Here is a 21,126-nt window from a genome sequence, read left to right as displayed (position 1 = left end):
GACAAAATTTTGACCAGAGGGTTTTTCAGAATAATCTCTATATCCCAATTAAAGGTACATGTAATTTGCTTTAGATATATGTGAATAAGTATTCTAAAACTACCTTGTGATCATTACATTTCCCATTAATTCAGATAAGAATCCATAAAATCTTGGTTTCTTTTGAATGGAGTCTTGAAAATCACAGTGGGTTGCAGAGGGTTGCAGTGAGGGAAGGGATTATCAGGAGAAGTTACAAAATAAAAAAAAGTGCAGAAATTCATGAATGTGTATGTGTGTATGTATAATATTGCATAAATATCTATGAACACACATGATCTAGTCTTATTGATCTGGGCTGCAAATGGATGAAAAAGTTGAAAAAGATGAAGAAAAGAGGTTATACATGCTTTTGAAATTAAGAATACTTGAAAAATTATTTGCATTGTTGAATTAGTGAAATTAATAATTACTACATATTTGCTGAGGAATAATTTTTTGCTGGTATACAACTATCTTAGAGAACCAGAAACAATATATTGGCTTTTTGGACTTGGACTAAAGGATGCTTCAAAAATCACTAATCTTGCTTAAAACAGACAACTGAATTTCAGTGCCTGTTTAGTATTAAATTGTGATACAAGAACACTCTGTTCCTACCAAGTTTGTAATGGTTCTTTCTATTTCACAGCAGGTCTTTATAATTTTCTTGCTTCAAATAATGTACACTCTCCAGAAAAAAGAATAAGAAAGTACTATGATTTTAAGAAATTTAAGTTACTGCAGTATACACTTAAATCTATTCTTTGATTCAATTAAATGAAGGGAGAATTAACAAAATTAGCCTTAATGCATTTCTCTTAACCAATTTTACATGTTACAATAATAGAATGCTATTAAGCATAATTTAATAATTACCTTTCTTTAGGTCAATCTTAATTTTCTTTGCATTTTTCTTGCTGCCAAACCCCATGAGCGGGGAGAGTGAGGGAGAGGATGGCTTTCTACCTAGTCTTGGTACTCGGGGGCTCTTGCTTTGCTGCAGGGAAGTTGATGCATCTTCCTCAGGACTGCTTGTTCCTGTGAGATTTACTGTCTTTATTCCTGATTTTCCATGGACAGGAGGTGGCACCTTTGTTCTCAAAACGCCATCATTGTTACCAAAAATGTTAAGAGGTGCAGTGACGGATTTTTCATACTGTTCCCGGTTTTGAGGTGGAAGCACATGAAGCAGCACACTTGGAGATTTCATTGCCTGACGGAAGACGTCCTGAGCCCTTGAAAGACAGTGAACATATAATGATACCACTTCCTAGCACGCCATCCAAAGCACCCAGCCTCACGGCTACAGGAGCATAAGCACAGGAGATACTATCACTATTACTACCAATATGACTTTGCTGACTAAATGCTAGTTACCATGTATGGCCTGCTCATTAGGTGCCACCACACGGGGCTACATGTGCATCATCAACATGCACGATTCTCTCATTTAACCTTTTTAACAACCATGTTAAGTAAGTATAATTAGCTCTCATTTTGCAAAATGAACAAGTGGAGGCTCAGAGAGCTTAAGTAACTTGTCCAATGACCCACAGCTTCTAAGCATTTCTAAATCTGAAATTCTACCCAGAAGTATTTACTGAAGTAAATATAAAAGCAAGCTCTAATTTTAAATGGAACAAACATCTTTCACAGTCTCCATCAGATTATCATTTGGTTTCCTTTTAAGACTTTAATCTAAAGTACAGGTCTTTCCTAATGTGGGTTGTGTTGCAGAAGCCCAATTCTGACACAAACATTTCCTCACGGAGACGTTTGGTAGGTACGCAGGCTGTGTCAAATATCACAGTGGATTGGCAATCCAAAATGCACCCTCCCTGTTATTCTATTATAGAGTCCCTAATGTTTTTACTTTTTTGTCTTAGCGCTTTGTGCTTTTCCTCAAATTTCCTACTACTTTTTCTTTCCTTCTTCCTTAGGTCTCCTTGTACCTTATGACTAGGTAAAACAACTCTCTTCCCAGCTTTCTTGCCAATGAGATGAAAGGTTAGAGAAAATCTGGCTCATCTGGGAGGCAGAAACTTTTTTGTTCTACTGTTTCTCTTTCCTACTTCTTAAAACTCAGAAGTGATGGAGGGAACTCCAGCAGCCATCTTGTGACCATGAGACAGCTTCAAGATAGCATCCGCATCAGAAGGATGGCAAAGCAGAAAGATGGAGGATGCCTGACTCACTGATGATGGTGGACCCTCCATTCCAACTCTGGACTGCCATTTCCACACTTATTTGTCCTTAGAAAAGGTAAATTTTGTTTAAGCTACCTTTATTTCAGGTTTCTATTATGAGCAGCCACACCAAATAATAATTAATCATAATTCCAACTGCTATCTGAGCTCCCCCTCACTTTATTCACGAAGAGCTTACAATGTTAGGGGAGGAGGGAGAAGACTTCACATAGATAGCCCAACTCCTCTGGTCGGCTCCTTGACTAGGAGTCAATTTCTACTCTACATTGAATTTTTATAAGCCTTGATTTCTACCTCTATAATATAGGGAGAATAATGTCTGCCTTGCATTCCTATTAAGTCCTGGTAACAGTGATATATAAAAATAATATCATTATTGATAATACTTATAATTTTGCATATTATTCATTATTTTTAGAAATACACTCTTAAGGCTTCATTTTCTTCCACACTTAAGCAGCTACAGCACTGCCCCTCCACCCAACACAATATTGGCAACTAATGGTCACAGAGAAGATATATTATGAGTTGTTTTGGTTGAAACAAGAGAGGTTGGTGATCATTACTAAAGAGTATTCGTGATTACTCCCTTGTTCCACTGTAATGCCAATATACATATAAAAAAGCATATGCAGACTGCTGCATACTTTAATTCTTAGGTACAAAGACCTATTCCTGTAACATTTTCACATGCAGAGAAATAATTTCTTGAGGGAGAGTATTTTAACTTTTTTTTTTTTTTTTTTGCGCTACGTGGGCCTCTCACTGCTGTGGCCTCTCCCATTGCGGAGCACAGGCTCTGGGCGCGCAGGCTCAGCGGCCATGGCTCACGGGCCCAGCCGCTCCGCAGCATGTGGGATCTTCCCAGACCGGGGCACGAACCCGTGTCCCATGCATCGGCAGGCGGACTCTCAACTACTGCGCCACCAGGGAAGCCCTATTTTAACTTTTTTTTTTTTTCCATTTGTTTCTATTATTCAGTGAGTCTTCACAGTCATCTCTCACAGATATTTAGTTTAAGGAAGACTACTGACACCAAGTAAGTTAATTAATAAGCCGAACTAATAGTCTGTGAAGAGTTCTTAAATACCAGTCTAACTGACCTGTATCCCAAGAAAAACAAACCCATCTATCGATGCCCCAGAAAGACAGCCAGGCAGAAGGTTTGCTCTGTTCTGCAGTTTGTCCTTCTCAGGGCTGTCAGGGACATTTGCAGCCCACCTCTGAGTACGCTAAAACACAGGACATATTTGAAAATAGATCTTCTGGGGTCAAAGGGAACTTATCAGAAGTTCTACCTACATTTTTGATCATAATGAGCTCAGTAATGATCATAAGCATTCTAGGAATCAATAAAGTAAATAAAACAATAAAAAACATGCTTACTGAGCAAAGGTTTTGTCTACGAGGTCCACGCTGTTGATTTTTACAATACATTCATTTTCGTGAAACAGTCCTTCCCGCTTAGACCTGCTGTTTTCCTCAATGCCACGGATGAAGAGCCCTAGAATCCTAAAGGCAACATTTCGGTTGAAAGAGAATGACTGAATAACCTGCGAGTTGTTTCTCCATTTGTAACCGTTCAGAAATAAACATCGGTTTCTATTTATGAAAGGACGTATGCTTTATATTCGGGCAACTGTTATTTAAATCCTTAGTAAACAAACAAACAAAAAAACACACTCGCACACATGACTCACTAAGGAGAAGAAGCCCTTCAAGATACCTATACGTAAACACCAGCCCAGAGCACAATGACCTACAATCCCGTTTCTCATGCTTGTAGGTAACTTAGAAAAGGCAAGTGTTGCTCAGTAGAGTTCAGGACACAGAGGACTCGTGGTTTCGAGAGGGATTCACAGAAGGGCTGACTGTAATAAGTAAGTTTGAGTTGGTGCCCAGGGGGCGGCTCGATGTTTGATAATGGGAGAGGATTAGGTATTCACAGTAGTTTTTTTGCAGTCTTCCCACCTCTTCCAATAATATGCATTTGAAGAAGTAAATGTTTAGCAGAAATCATATTACTGAGTTTAGAAGGAAGTTCGGTCCCATTTGTTAGTGCCACTGAATCAAGTGTGTGTTGAGTGTTCTCTGCACTTCGGATGGAAGAATATGAGACAGGGCTGTAGGACCAGGACAATGGCTCAGCACAGGCTTGGAGTACAGGAGTAATGAAAAACCTGGAGCTATAAGCCTAGAGTCTTCATAGAAGGATTTGGGAAGAAAGTGGGATGTAAACTGGATCAGAAGAATGAGTGGGATTTGGATAGGAGGAGAGAGAGAATACACACAGAGGCAGGAACGAACAGGTGTGTGTAAGGGGAGCAGGGTGGAAGCTCACACTGGATGTGGAGGCCAGTGCCACGTGAAGGGGCCTTGAACACCAGCTGATGGACGGATGTGATGAGGCTGGAGTAATACTCATGCCACTCACTGCTTCTGAGCAAGACGGTGACCAGATGAAATCAGGGCTTTGGGAAGAGGTGTCTGAAATTTCAACCAGGAGGAGTCTGGATTCAGAGAGGATCCCCTGAACCTCCCGGTGCTTTGGGGCTGTGGCTTAGAGTCAGGAGGGGATGGGGTTGGAAAAAAAGAAAAGGAGAAAGAAAGCTACAGCAATGAAAAGAATTTAACTGTGTGTGTATGCACTTGCACGCACCTATTACATATTGGTAGTATCTGAACTGAAAACTAAAAGAAATCAAACTTGTGTATACTTTAGCCATTTCTCATGTGAGGGATTTCCCTGTTCCTTGCGGCATGTCAGGGTCCCAGGTGTCTCAGGATAAAACAGACAGATACGTCCTCCAAGAGGAGTCTGCTAGATGTGGAGAAACCACCACCTCCTCTTCCCTCATCCTCTTGTTTTCCTACTTTGTCACCCTCTTTCATATAGGGGCCTTAGGTGCTATTACGTAGTCCCTTTGCATTAAGTCTCGAATCTAAATAAAACATGAGCACATTTTATGCACGCATAATAGTGTCCGCCATTAAAAAGGGGAGTCTCTAATGAAAGTCTCTAATGAAAACCATCTTCCTGTTTGGAGCTGCCACAAAGTGGGACCTCGGCCTCCAGGGCCTCAGTTCATCTGATGAGCTCACGTCATCTCAAGACAGCTGGAGGAGAGGCACATGCAGGGCTATTTAGATGTCTACTTTAAATAAGTTAAATGAACACAGTATGCTGACGTAGGAGAGAGCAGAGCAAATAGTTTTGTCACCTACTGTGGGGAAAGCTCAGGGTCACAGGCCAAGTGTGCAATGATGCTTCATTTCCTAGTTCTAGTAGGTGAGTAAATTAATCAACTTCTGGGTGGAAGAGAATAAGGGCCAAAGCTACTATTTGATAAAAGATCTGAGATTTAATTTATTTAAAGTACTAATCCCACCTTAATCTCATAATATAATATTAAAAATTGAACTATTTGACATGTCAAAAAAAAAAAAAAAGAGGAAAGAAATAGAATAAAATACTGTTTCTCTCCTAAACTGAACAACTCTCTAATAGTTCACATTTTGGATTTTTGTTATGGTGGATTCACAGTAACACGACCCATTAGGAGGCTCACATGTGGTTATAAACTAGTTTATATAAGCGATATTTTTTTAACAAGCATTCAAGTCTTCCTTTAATTTAATTCAGTACATCATCAGTCATGTAATGTTACTCCCTAGGATTTAATTTCACATTTTGGGAGATGAATTAATTCTTTCAGGCCACTGGGTTGCAATTTAGCTGGTATATTACAGCTGGAGTATGCTATGTGAACCTCACTCAACTAAATAACCTAATTTTCCATGAAAAATTTATTGACAGAATAAGCCCAACTGTAAAACCCATGTGTCAGAGGTAATTTTGGTAAAATGTAAAACTAACTGATTTTATTAGTTTGTTCCCTGGCAACAAACCACTCCTGCCTTCTTTATTCTATGGAAGGGATGGATTCCTTCCAGTTTGATTTCATCCAGACTAGTATGAGAAGGCTCAGAAAAGAGTCCCTCTTTGTTCTCTTTGCCCCAAATGGGTGAGCTGTGGATAGCTATCTCGTTTGGGACCAAGACTCGCAGGATTTAAAAATTAATGCCATCGATGAGTTATAGGCCGAGGTGAACCAGTTAATTTGCATTAAGAAGCAGTGATAAAGGAGGCCGAAACCCACAGCCCCGCAGAATAAGAGGGGTAACAATTGCTTCTTGCCCTTCTAATGATCATTTAGGCACAAACCTATGCCCTGCTGGCCTCCTCCTTTCTTCCCACTGTATCACACTGCCTAGGCCGCTCACCCGCTTAGAATTTTTACCTAAACATCTCCTCTGCTCACATTATATATCACTCTTCACCCATCCCTCCTTTCCTTCTGCCTCATATTCAGCTGTCTTTACTATGAAACAGGTATATTATGCTATCTTTATTTACTGACAATTAGATTTTATGCTTTAATTCTAAAATAAAACTATATTTTTTTTTTGAAAAAAATGAATGAAATTAAGTTGCTTTTTACTTTCAGGGACTCTTGTTTTGTTTTCTTTCTTCTTGCATTTTTGTTTTTATTGTGCGAGCCAACAGTCCTCCGTACAAGCAGCATTCTCCACCCCGATGAAACCACTGAGGCCTCATTTAGTACAGCAGCCAGTGTGTTGTACTCGGGGTGTTCTAACTTTGATTAGGGAATCTTAATTCTACAACAGGTGTGGCCCTATTTTTGTAAAAGAAAAAAATTAAAAAGAAATTGAAGGCAGAGTGAATTACAGTAGTCTTAGTAAATAATTAAATGTAAATTCTAATTTAAAATAATGACACAAACCAATAAATGGAAGGAAATGAAGAACTAAGTCTACCACTATGACCTTAACTACCCCCATCCCCCATGCTCACACAGGGCAACCATATGGCATAATGAAGTCAGACACTTGTCTGACACACTCTGTATGCAGTTGCTTCTAGACACATGGGTTGAGTTAAGTGTGCTGTTTCAGCCTGTACTCATTACTTCTTAACTTTTATTGGCTCATGTCTCCACTTCCATATTATTTTTTTATGTTTTTTAATTAAATTTCCTTCCTATAATACCAGTGGATAGCAAAAAATACACACACACACATACACAAACTATTTCACCAATTTACTGAATAGTTGACCATGAACTTATAAAAGTTCATTTCTAAACAAAGTTTTTCTGTTTTAGCCAAAATAGTATTAATCCTAATAATTTACACATTTGTATGTTGTGTGTTTCACAAGGAGCATTCACATTTTTAATGTGGTTTAATCCCCACAACCTTGATGTGAAGTAGGTATTCACAAGAGGCAAATTTAGGGGACTCACTCAAGGTTATACAAAAGAGAACAGTGAGATTCAAGTCCAATTGTTCCAAATCCGAGTCCAATACTTTTTCCTATTCTATAAAGCTTATGCTAGAAATCAGAACTAGGAAGGATCAGGGGGTAAATCAATGCATTCTAGTGTGTTTTCCTCATTTGAAGTGAGAGAAGGTGATTTTTGGTCTATAGCGTCAACTTGTTTTCTGAACAACTGAAAATGATGTAGGGCGACTGTCATGTTGTATATTTCTTCACGTTTTGAAAATTGGGATGATCTTGTGGTCTATTCCAGCTTCATTAAGCTAAAGGGCCTAGTAATTTAGCCACACTGGTATTTCACAAAGCTCTACCAGTACACTTCTGACAAAAGCCATTAGAATTCCTCGTGACAACTGGGTAAACACTCTCCCTGTCTATCAAAAACAACCTCAGCTTGTCCTGTGCCATAACCCATAACATTTATAAACATGCTTATTAACACATACAGGAAATGAGACAATAAGAGCCACTAGCTTTTCAGTTCATTTCTTTTTAGGGGACATTCATTCCAGCAAGAGCTTGGCATCAGATGTTATTTGCTAAAGAAGGTGATGACTTAGCAATTACAGGTAGCAGATGGCTACCTACTGAAAATGATGCCAACCAAAATATCATGACTAAATCTGTTCTTCCTGCTGTATGGCAGACCAAATTGAATAAATATTCAGAACCAGTAAATAAATACTATATAAGCTTTGGGGAAAGTTTTGTTATAGAAAGAGCAAAGAGTGAGGTCAAGTCAAGATATCTGGATTTTGTATGACCTTGAGAAAAATCAACCGACTTTTCTGGTCTTTGATCACCTAAGCTAAAATCAGGTATTTTGCCTTTTCAATGATATATTTAAGAAAATAAATTTAGCAAATTAATTAAAATCATATCATATGGGTGAGAAATTCATTTTCTTTAAGTTTCTGACAGCCTTTGTCAGTGTCAATCTAGTGCAAAAGGTAGTCATCCTATTGAAAAGTATTATAATAACATAATATCTAATACTAGTTTTGTAAGGTTGTTATAATAGTACTAATATTAACTCTCAGGCACACACTTTAATTCCCATCAGTAAAACAAGTTTTACAGCCAGTTAAGTAGACACAAATTTCAAGAGATGGTGAAGCAATCTAAATTACCATTTATCAGCATGGATTTAGAAATATAATGTCTTTAAAATTTCAAAAGGATGTGATAAATTATTTTTAATTGGTTATATTTTATTTTAGAACAAAATAAATAGAATAATGGCATTTTGCTACTATATGTAAAATCAAAACATATTTAGCTTCTGATATAACTACTTATAATATTAGAATATTTATTATCCTAAGTTCTATAAACCTGAGGCATATCAAGAAATATCCATTTGGAATTACTATATTTCATTTAAGTGTATTTTTGAACATTAAAAAATTCAGTTGCTATATTTCTCTAACAATATGTTAAAGTCTTTCCACGATTTCTGTCTATGTGTCACTGATAAGAATACTTTAATAAAGTACTTCTTAATTAACTGTAAATGCAGAAGTCATGATTTCTTTTCCATCGTATCTTAGAAGTGATGTTATTTTGTTTCTAACACATAAGTGGCCAACAGAGGCCACTTGAGGTGTCTATCTAAATAACAGAGACATACACTTAATCCTCTTCTAAAAAATGTTTGGGAAAATGAGCTCAAGTCAAGTTTTTCATTAGTATGAGCTTCTGATATAAGGAAAACATCTTACCTTCCACTCAGAGATGAAAAGAAAGGTACTACATGTATTCCCAAGGGGCCTCCTTCCCCAGAAATCTCCACTGTTCTTGTCATATTACTGGGACAGAAAAAAAAAAAAAAAAGAGCACAAATGAGTCCCTGCTAAAAAAACAAAAACAAAAACAATCAGATGTGGCATATTAAAAAGAAAAACAAAACAAACTTAGGATTATAGCAACTGCTGTAAATTCAACAGCAGAGATGAAATCAAAGGAGTACATGATTTGCTGTTATGTTCAGAAGATCCAGGAAATAAAATGTTTAAAAGACTATCTGATTTCTTATTTTTTTCCTAGAAGAGGAAAAAATGGAAATGACTATGTACAAAAATAACTTCCTACTTAACTTAATCTGCATAAATCAACATATTTAAAAAGGATGTACACAAAAATGAAATTTCTCCCCATTGAGACACACTTGAAAATTACTGAATAGATGATAAAATACATTGAATTAAGCATATCTATGCTTAAAACATAAAGGAGGATTTTTCCTCCAGAACAGAGGAAAAATGAAATAAAACACATTTTTATTAGAAAAAGCACATAATTACATTTTAAACAACTGTGAAGCCAAAGTTGGTAATACATATGGGCATGTTCAAAGCATTATAAATCAAAACTAAAACTTGCCTTTCAATAAGGCATCAGTTGTATTCAATGGAACAATTCCAAATTTTCACCTCTCAGTTTTTTTTTTTTTTTTTTTTTTAGACGTAGGAAAAGAAGTTGAAAAGCCTGGAGAAAATGTATTACAGAAAGAAATGGAAAGCCTGACCTGTCTAACCTACTCCAGATTAAGGAAAGGATGAGCTAGAAACATTAATGGATAGTGTGTATGACTGAAATATACAAGGCACTGGGAGCTTTGGAGTAATGGAAAGTGGAACTAACAAGTTTTTATAAAGATGAAAAATAATACCATGAACAATTATTGGCTCCTTTAATCCCAGAGAGAGAAAATAAAATTGTCAGAGGAAAAATGATAAAGTTGAAGCAAACATCTCCATTATGGAAACTGTAGGCAGGTCTCTATTGTTTCCTATTTACATGAAAATGACCTGAAACTAGATGTCAAATTAAGAGCTACAGCTGCTACAAATACATTTCTGCTCCAAATTGAAAATGGGAAAATTTTGGCTCCTTGCTGGAAAGTTGAGAACAGCATTAAGAAAGCAAAATGCCTAATGAATTCACTCTGCATGAAGTACTCCCTAAATTATCAGCAATCTAAAATAAATATATTAAATATATTCTCATCAGTGGATTAGGCTTATTTTTAATGTGTTTTCATTGCAAACCTATTATCATTAAGAACTGCAAAAAAGAGCATGTTAGTTTCCAACATTTATGGAAAGGGATGGAATTTCAAAACTGATAGTAAATTTCGAGTTTTGCTCAGATACTGCTGATATATTTAAACTTTGTTCAGTCAAGCAGGTTATATCAGAAGCCTGGAATAAAAGTTGGAAATAAAATAAATCTTAGAGTGCTAAGATCAAGGGATAAAGTAGATTCTTCTCTATACTTTCTGTGTAAGCATAGGCACTATATGAATATAGGCATATGAAATCCTAAATATAGGTATGCATTTTAAGTCCTGAATATAAAATATTTGGTGGGAAGAGAAAGTTGTGTAGCTTTCAATGGACCGCAAAGAAATAACTTTTACGTAACAGATTTATAGTGCACTCGTAGGTATTTGAGGAAGACTAAACCCAAAGCATACACATTCTAGGGTTATGATATTATTGTAAAGACTTCTAAAAACAGAGATGAAAATTTTGTTTAACCACTGAAACTTTATTATCTCTACCTTTATAACATAATTTTATAGTTTTACACTTAGAGCATAACACAAATCTTTCCTAATAAATGTATTAAATCTCCACATGCTGAGAGCATTCATATGTATTATCTAGATGCTTTTGGAATATAAGTGTTTAGTCTAGACAACAAGATTTCAGCTTAAAAAATTTTAGAATGGCTTTATGGATTCTTTTTTCTAGTTTGCAAGTATTTCTTTATCCCACTCAAAACCTCTCCTATGAAACATAATAAATTCTATGTAAATTCTATGTATCATACTGACACCTACTCTTTAGTAATCATCAAACTTGTATTTTTACATTTACTTAAAAGTAAATCACAAAATTTCTTAAAGTAATCAGTCTTATTTCAAAACACTAAAACTTTGTTGGAGGATGCAGTATTAAGGTTTATTTCAACTTTATAAGATTCCCTTTTTCAGTATTTCAGAATAAACTTTTATGCTATCTTTATATGATAGTCACTATTTTTTGGCTAAAATGATATTTGACAAATCTTAAATTACTATCACAAAAATATTACTATCCCAGAAAAAGCAGCATAAAAGACTTTCAATTTTGTTGACTGTTAAATGCAGATACTTAGAGAATTAGATCTAAAGACAAGCATTACAAGTTTTACACAGACTATGTTTTACCATGATCTTTATAAACTGTTACCCATTATTTGTTTCAAGATGGAAAGAAAAGCATTTGAAAAAGGAAACTCATAGACCAGTCCATCTTTTTAAATTTATTTTAAAAGGGGAAAACACCACTCAGTGTTTTACATACTTGATGGAGTTCTGTGGAAATCCCTGTATATATACCCTCATGGAAGATAAACATAGCAAGGAGGGCTAGACACAATTACTTGAATACACATCTCATAAAATGAGATTTCACTAAGATGTGAAAATATGCTATTAATGTTATTTGTTTAGGCAAACAGCACGGTAGAGTTCAAGGACTGGTGAGCAGGGTATGCACATTTATGTTTTGGAGGCAGACTGAGAATGGAAAATGTAGAGAATGAGGTGAGAAGGCTATTCTAGAAGTGGAAAGAAAAAGGGATTGGCAGCTACTTGTGAAAAACAGATAAAAAATGAATTGCGGGGCAAAGGAAAAGTATTTCACTTACAAAAAGAAAAGTCGGAAGATTTCACTAAGCTCAAAATAGCTAATTCAACTTTCTAAGACGTACCAACACAAAAGCAGATAGTCACCAAGCATTAGGTCCAATAGTATTAAGCAAGCTACATGTTCTAAGCTCCGACTGACAAAATTGATTCAAATATCACTAGAACCAGCTGCTACCTACCTAAGACTTTAATACAAAACTATGGGTGAAAGTACAGAATCAGTGGTTTAAAATGAGCCTGTTGTGAACGGCTATGGCAAGAACTAGATGGAAAGTGCTTCGTTTGGTTCCTTCCAGCAGAAAGACACGAAGCTAGAGGGAGAGAAGGGGCTGCAGACGGATGGTTGTAGGTCTGATTTCTCCACACAAGGCAAAATGCACGGCATCTTTAAGATTAGTCAACCCAGTGATTGGCCACTAGTTTAGGGTACAGAAGAGACAGGTCTGAGGGCAGGGAAGAGGAGATACTTTGTTTCAGGAGGAAATAATGATTAACTTATGAAATTAGAGAGAAGTGTATCCTAGTGGTGGCTCTGAGTCAGGTGCCTAAGTAAATCATTTAAACTAAGACCACAAGTAAGTTTCCTCATTTGGACAATGAGGGAATTAAGATAAATTCCTAATAGAGCTGCTGGTTTTAAAGAAAAAATAGAGAATATTATATAAATACAGCAAACACACAGTCTCTGGCATATACGAAGGACCCAATATCAGCTGTTAGTATTATTATTAGAACTTTCTGAAGGAACAAAGAAGCTTACGGGTTAAAAGGCAATAACCTATTTCAAACTTTCCAAATTTTCCTCAACTTGATTTCCTCAGTAAGAGTTTTTTTTTCTTAATCCATAAATACTGTAGGATTTTCTTCATAATTAGACTGCTGATAGAGAACACAGTGGGTAATAATGAGTGGAGAGAAGTTACTGGCGGGTGTTCTTTGGGGACTGATGTCCAAGACTGTCATATACAGCAATGTGAGAGATGGACCACAGAGAGAGACCTCCAAGAACAGCTTGCTGATGACACCGAAGGCTACTTGACAGTGAAATGTCTTGGGTTTTTCCCCCCAGTTTTATTGAGATATAATCAACAGCACTGTATACGTTTAAGGTACACAGCATAATGATTTGACTTACATAAATAATGAAATGATTATCTCAGTAAGTTTACTGAACATCCATCATCTCATATAAATACTAAATTAAAGAAATAGAAAAAAAAATTTTCTTGTGATGAGAACGCTTAGCATTTACTCTTTTAACAACTTATGAAATGTCTTGTTGATATGATTATACTGAGTAAAAATCTAACAAAGAATTTGTTGTCAAAGGTGGTGGGATTCACTTAATGCAATTAATCGAGTAGTTCCAATGAAGAAGCTCTGCAAGGAAAAAACAAAGTCTAATACTTGAGGAGTTCATAATCAGCAGGCAGATTAGGACAGGTAACAAAAAATAATACAAAGGAATAGAACAGTAGTAGTACTTGCAGTATGTTCTCAATGAATGTACGCTATCTGGGGGGAGGCAGCATGTTAATCATCTTCTGGGTATTATATAACATGTACTCACATCAAATGTACAAAGTAAACATATCACTTCCATTACAGATAAGTAAACCGATGCTTGGAGAGGTTAAATAATCTGTCCAACATCACACCATTTATATAAGGTAAATTCAGGACACAAATTGGAATTTACTGTTTCTCAGAGCAGTAGTTTTCAACCATTTTGACATGTAAGTTTCAAAGCAGAGGTGCTTTCTGATGAGGTTCATAGAAAAGGGAACAGGATCAGGAAGGAAAGCTGGAATCAGGAAAATCTTCTCAAAGGAAGTAGAATTTTAGATGGAACTGAGAAGGGTAAATGAATCTTCAACCAGAAAAGCTGGTGAGGGCGTGGAGAGATCATGCACAGGAGAGGAAACAGTTTGCACTGAGACACTGAATCAGGATGGTCTGTGGACACATGGATTGGCTGTGATACTAACGAGAGAAGGAGGAGAGGGGAGGAGGGGGGAGGAAGGGAGGAGAACAGAGGGTAAGATAATGAGGACATAAGGCTGACCCATCAGCTTCAGATCAAACCTCAGTACGATATGTCAAATTCCACAATGAAAAAAAGCACGCTTAATTTTTTAGAAGATGGAATCACTATAGGTTTTGGAAAGGAGAACACTAAGATCAATGCAGTGGTTTAGAAATATTTTACCTGGCAGAGATGTGGGATCAACTGGAAAAGGGAAAGACAAGGGAGAAATTGGTACTTGAGGTAGGAATTAGTAAATTACTGAAACAATGCAGCTGAGAGGTATTACGGATTGAGCAATGATTATAGGAATAAAGCATGAAAACATGGAGAAAGATTCAAGGTATTATGAAATGGACTCTGTCAATAATTTGCAAAATGAGAGGCCAAGGAGAAGACAGGATAAAATGTGATGACAGTTTTCATCCTGGGAAAAGAGGCATATCTGGAATAACGTGAGGTCAGGAATGAGCCAGAAATTAGGAATGAAGGGAAGGTCTTTTGCATACACTGCTTGCTAATTAAAGAGAAGCTTAAAGTGCAATCTTTTTTGTTTTAACATCTTTATTGGAGTATAATAGCTTTACAATGTTGTGTTAGTTTCTGCGGTATACTAAAGTGAATCAGCTACACATATACATATATCCCCATATCCCCTCCCTCTTGCGTCTTCCTCCCACCCTCCCTGTCCCACTCCTCTAGGTGGTCACAAAGCACCAAGCTGATCTCCCTGTGCTATGCAGCTGCTTCCCAACTAGCTATCTATTTTACAGTTGGTAGTGTATATATGTCCATGACTCTCTCACTTCATCCCAGCTTACCCTTCTCCCTCCTTGTGTCCTCAAGTCCATTCTCTAAGTCTGGGTCCTGCCCCTAGGTTCATCAGAATCTTTTTTTTTTTTTTTTTAGATTCCATATATGTGTTAGCACACAGTATTTATTTTCTCCTTCTGACTTACTTCACTCTATACAACAGACTCTAGGTCCATCCACCTCATTACAAATAACTCAGTTTCGTTTATTTTTATGGCTGAGTAATATTCCATTGTATATATGTACCACATCTTCTTTATCCATTCATCTGTTGATGGACACTTAGGTGGTTTCCATGTCCTGGCTATTGTAAATAGAGCTGCAATGAACATTGTGGTACATGACCCTTCTTGAATTATGGTTTTCTCAGGGTATATGCCCAGTAGTGGGATTTCTGGGTCGTATGGTAGTTCTATTTTTAGTTTCTTAAGGAACCTCCATACCGTTCCCCATAGTGGCTGTATCAATTGACATTCCCACCAACAGTGCAAGAGATTTCCCTTTTCTCCACACCCTCTCCAGCATTTACTGTTTGTAGATGTATTGATGATGGTCATTCTGACTGGTGTGAAATGATATCTCACTGTAGTTTTGATTTGAATTCCTCTAATGATTGGCAATGTTGAGCATCCTTTCATGTGTTTCTTGGCAATCTGTATATCTTCTTTGGAGAAATGTCTATTTAGGTCTTCTGCCCATTTTTGGATTGGGCTGTTTGTTTTGTTGATATTGAGCTGCATGAGCTGCTTGTATATTTTGGAGATTAATCCTTTGTCAGTTGCTTCATTTGCAAATATTTTCTCCCATTCTGAGGGTTGGCTTTTTGTCTTGTTCATGCTTTCCTTTGCTGTGCAAAAGCTTTTAAATTTCATTAGGTCCCATTTGTTTACTTTTGTTTTTATTTCCATTACCCTAGGAGGTAGGTCAAAAAGGATCTTGCTGTGATTTAGGTCATAGAGTGTTCTGTCTATGTTTTCCTCTAAGAGTTTTATAGTGTCTGGCTTTACATTTAGGTCTTTAATCCATTCTGAGTTTGCTTTTGTGTATGGTATTAGGCAGTGTTCTAATTTCATTCTTTTACATGTAGCTGTCCAGTTTTCCCAGCATCACTTATTGAAGTGGCTGTCTTTTCTCCATCGTATATTTTTGCCTCCCATATCAAAGATAGGGTGATCATATGTGCGTGGATTTATCTCTGGGCTTTCTAACCTGTTCCATTTATCTTTATTTCTGTTTTTGTGCCAGTACCATACTGCCTTGATTACTGTAGCTATCTAATTGCCCCAAGACTGCTTTGGCTATTTGGGGTCTTCTGTGTTTCCATAAAAATTGTGAAAATTTTTGTTCTAGTTCTGTGGAAAATGCCATAGGTAGTCTGATATGGATGCAATGAATTTGTAGATTGCTCTGGGTACTATAGTCATTTTCCCAATGTTGACTCTTCTAATCCAGGAACATGGTATATCTCTCCATCTGTTTGTATCATCTTTAATTTCTTTCATCCGTGTCTTACAGTCTTCTGCATACAGGTCTTTTGTCTCCTTAGGTAGGTTATTCCTAGGTATTTTATTCTTTTTGTTGCAATGGTAAATGGGAGTGTTTCCTTAATTTCTCTTTCAAATTTTTCATCGTTAGTGTATAGGAATGAAAGAGTTTTCTGTGCATTAATTTTGTATCCTGCTACTTTACCAGATTCACTGACTAGCTCTAGTAGTTTTCTGGTAGCATGTTTAGGATTCTCCACGTAGAGTACCATGTCATCTGCAAACAGTGACAGCTTTATTTCTTCTTTTCCAATTTGGATTCCTTTTATTTCTTTTTCTTCTCTGATTGCTGTGGCTAAAACTTCCAAAACTATGTTCAATGATAGTGGTGAGAGTGGGCAACCTTGTCTTGTTCCTGATCTTAGAAGAAATGGTTTCAGTTTTTCACCACTGAGAACGATGTTGGCTGTGGGTCTGTCATATACGGCCTTTATTAAGTTGAGCTAGGTCCCCTCTATGCCCACTTTCTGGAGTTTTTATCATAAATGGGTGTTGAACTTTGTGGAAATCTTTTTCTGTATCTATTGAGATGATCATATGGTTTTTCTCCTTCAATTTCTTAATATGGTATATCACATTGATTGATTTGCATATATTGAAGAATCCTTTCATTCCTGGGATAAACCCCACTTGATCATGGTGTATGATCCTTTTAAAGGGCTGTTGGATTCTGTTTGCTAGTATTCTGTTGAGGATTTTTGCATCTATGTTCATCAGTGATATTGGCCTGTAGTTTTCTTTTGTGACATCTTTGCCTGGTTTTGGAATCTGGGAGATGGTGGCCTTGCAGAATGAGTTGAGAGGGAGTGTTGAGAGGGCCTTGCAGAATGAGAGGGAGTGTTCCTCCCTCTACTCCATCTTGGAAGAGTTTGAGAAGGATAAGTGTTAGCTCTTCTCTAAATGTTTGATAGAATTTGCCTGTGAAGCCATATGGTCCTGAGCTTTTGTTTCTTGGAATATTTTTAATCACAGTTTCAATTTCAGTGCTTGTGATTGGTCTGTTCATATTTTCTATTTCTTCCTGGTTCAGTCTTGGAAGGTTGTGCTTTTCTAAGAATTTGTCCATTTTTTCCAGGTTGTCCATTTTATTGGCATAGAGTTGCTTCTAGTAATCTCTCATGATCCTTTGTATTTCTTCAGTGTCAGTTGTTATTTCTCCTTTTTCATTTCTAAATCTGTTGATTTGAGTCTTCTCCCTTTTTTCTTGATGAGTCTGGCTAATGGTTTATCGATTTTGTTTATTTTCTCAAAGAACCAGCTTTTAGTTTTATTGATCTTTGCTATTGTTTCCTTCATCATTTATTTCTGATCTGATCTTTATGATTTCTTTCCTTCTGCTAACTTTGGGGTTTTTTTTGTTCTTCTTTCTCTAATTGCTTTAGGTGTGAGGTTAGGTTGTTTATTTGAGATGTTTCTTGTTTCTTGAGATAGGATTGTATTGCTATAAACTTCCCTCTTGAAATGTTTTTGCTGTATCCCATAGATTTTGGGTCGTCGTGTTTTCACTATCATTTGTTCCTAGGTATTTTTTGATTTCCTCTTTGATTTCTTCAGTGATCTCTTGGTTATTTAGTAGTGAGTTGTTTAGCCTCCATGTGTTTGTATTTTTTACAGTTTTTTCCCTGTAATTGATATCTAGTCTCATAGCACTGTGGTCAGAAAAGATACTTGATACCATTTCAGTTTTCTAAAATTTACCAAGGCTTCATTTGTGACCCAAGATATGATCTATCCTGGAGAATACTTTACGAGCACCTGAGAAGAAAGTGTATTCTGTTTTTGGATGGAATGTCCTATAAATATCAATTAAGTCCATCTTGTCTAATGTGTCATTTAAAGCTTGTGTTTCCTTATTTATTTTCTTTTGGGATGATCTGTCCATTGGTGAAAGTGGGGTGTTAAAGTGCCCTATTATTATTGTGTTACTGTCGATTTCCCCTTGTATGGCTGTTAGCATTTGCCTTATGTATTGAGGTGCTCCTATGTTGGGTACATAAATATTTACAATGGTTATATATTCTTCTTAGATTGATCCCTTGATCATTATGCAGAGTCCTTCTTTGTCTCTTGTAATAGTCTTTAAAGTCTATTTTGTCTGATATGAGAATTGCTACTCCAGCTTTCTTTTGATTTCCATTTGCATGGAATATCCTTTTCCATCCCCTCACTTTCAGTCTGTATGTGTCCCTAGGTGTGAAGTGGGTCTCTTGTAGACAGCATATATACGGGTCTTGTTTTTGTATCCATTCAACCAGTCTATGTGTTTTGGTTGGAGCATTTAATCCATTTATATTTAAGGTAATTGTAGACATGTATATTCCTATTACCACTTTCTTAATTGTTTTGGGTTTGTTATTGTAGGTCTTTTCCTTCTCTTGTGTTTCCTGCCTAGAGAAGTTCCTCTAACGTTTTCTGTAAATCTGGTTTGGTGGTGTGGAATTCTCTTAACTTTTGCTTGTCTGTAAAGGTTTTAATTTCTCTGTCAAATCTGAATGAGATCCTTGCTGGGTAGAGTAGTCTTGGTTGTAGGTTTTTCCCTTTCATCACTTCTAAATATGTCCTGCCACACCCTTCTGGCTTGCAGAGTTTTTGCTGAAAGATCAGCTGTTAACTTTCTGGGGATTCCCTCGTGTGTTATTTGTTGCTTTTCGCTTGCTGCTTTTAATATTTTTTCTTTGTATTTAATTTTTGATAGCTTGATTAATATGTGTCTTGGCGTGTTGCTCCTTGGATTTATCCTGTATGGAACTCTCTGAGCTTCCTGGACTTGACTATTTCCTTCCCCATGTTAGGGTAGTTTTCAACTATAATGTCTTCAAATATTTTCTTAGACCCTTTCTTTTTCTCTTCTTCTTCTGGGACCCCTATAATTCGAATGTTGGTGTGTTCAATGTTGTCCCGGAGGTGTCTGAGACTGTCCTCAATTCTTTTCATTCTTTTTTCTTTATTTCACTCTGCAGTAGTTATTTTCACTATTTTATCTTCCAGGTCACTTATCCTTCTTCTGCCTCAGTTTTTCTGCTATTGATTCCGTCTAGAGAATTTTTAATTTCATTTATTGTGTTGTTCATCATTGTTTATTTGCTCTTTAGTTCTTCTAGCTCCTTGTTAAACATTTCTTGTATTCTCTCCATTCTATTTCCAAGATTTTGGATCATCTTTACTATCGTTACTCTGAATTCTTTGTCAGGTAGACTGCCTATTTCCTCTTCATTTGTTTGGTCTGCTGGGTTTTTACCTTCCTCCTTCATCTGCTGCATATTACTCTGTCTTCCATTTTGTTTAACGTACTGTGTTTGGGGTCTCCTTTTCACAGGCTGCAGGTTTATAGTTCCTGTTATTTTTGGTGTCTGCACCCACTGGGTGAGGTTGGTTCAGTTGCTTGTGTAGGCTTCCTGGTGGAGGGGACTGGTGCCTGTGTTCTGGTGGGTGGGGCTGGATTTTTTGTGTTATGGTGGGCAGAGCTGTGTCTGGTGGTGTGTTTTGAGGTGTCTGTGAACTTGGTATGATTTTAGGCAGTCTCTCTGCTAATGGGTGGAATTGTGTTCCTGTCTTGCTAGTTGTTTGGCATGAGGCGTCAAGCACTGTAGCTTGCTGGCCGTTGGGTGGAGCTGGGTCTTAGCATTGAGATGGAGATCTCTGGGAGAGCTCTTCCCGATTGGTATTACATGGGACCAGGAGGTCTCTGGTGGTCCAATGTCCTGAACTCGGCTCTCCCACCTCAGAGGCTCAGGCCTAACATCAGGCCAGAGCACCAAGACGCTGTCAGCCGCACAGCAGTCCTCAGAAGGAGCAGTGGGTCACCCTTGTGGATGAACGGGAGTACACACCAAGCGGTAATCTTATTTTTAAAAAAGAAACGTCCAATAGAAACCTCTTGCTTCATTGTCTTCTTAGGATCAAAGTACATTGAGTAGTACTTCATAAGAGATACATATAAGACTACTGTAAGATAGTCTTACAATATATTGTAAGACTATTTGGAGAACTGCCTCTAAATATTATTCTTCTTTAAATATAAATGCTTGTGTTAATAATGGGTGAGCAGTTAATACTTATGCCTATGATTTATGAAGCACTGTGTTTTATCCATTCAGTCATTCACTCCACAAATATGCTGCTATTATGTTCTAAGATCTGTGCTTGGTGTCGGGAATCCTCGGAGGGTCCACAGTCTTGTTTGGGAGAATGACAAATAGTTACAATATAGTATGTGTGATAATGATAATTGCAATAGCAATTAATGTTTATCCAGCCTTTCATTTAGTATTGTGCTAGTGTAACTGCCCATTTTCCATAGGAAAAAAAGAATATTTTAAAGAGGTTTAATAAATAGTCCACAGTTACAAAGGTAGTGTTCAAACTCAGGACTTCAATAAATACAAGAGTTTGGAACTAAGGAATGGTTTGATAAATGCTCTGGTTTAAAAAATTTTATCCAGGGACTTCCCTGG

General features: G+C 36.9%; 1 protein-coding gene across 1 annotated transcript in view; it reads right to left on the bottom strand.

Annotated features, from left to right (window-relative positions):
* The window catches only part of PARD3B (par-3 family cell polarity regulator beta), a 1,037,324-nt gene that overhangs the window by 492,890 nt on the left and 523,308 nt on the right, over window positions 1-21,126 (bottom strand). Inside the window, exons 6-8 of the mRNA XM_012532519.3 lie at window positions 9,312-9,398; window positions 3,615-3,740; window positions 898-1,256 (exon numbers count right to left, since the gene is read on the bottom strand). Coding sequence (XP_012387973.1) covers window positions 898-1,256; window positions 3,615-3,740; window positions 9,312-9,398 — 572 coding nt within the window. The remainder of the gene's footprint in view (window positions 1-897; window positions 1,257-3,614; window positions 3,741-9,311; window positions 9,399-21,126) is intronic.

Source organism: Orcinus orca, chromosome 7, assembly GCF_937001465.1.
Source record: "Orcinus orca chromosome 7, mOrcOrc1.1, whole genome shotgun sequence".
NCBI lineage: Eukaryota > Metazoa > Chordata > Mammalia > Artiodactyla > Delphinidae > Orcinus > Orcinus orca.
The sequence above is the reverse complement of the archived record's forward strand: the minus strand, read 5'-3'. Positions and strand labels throughout refer to the sequence as shown.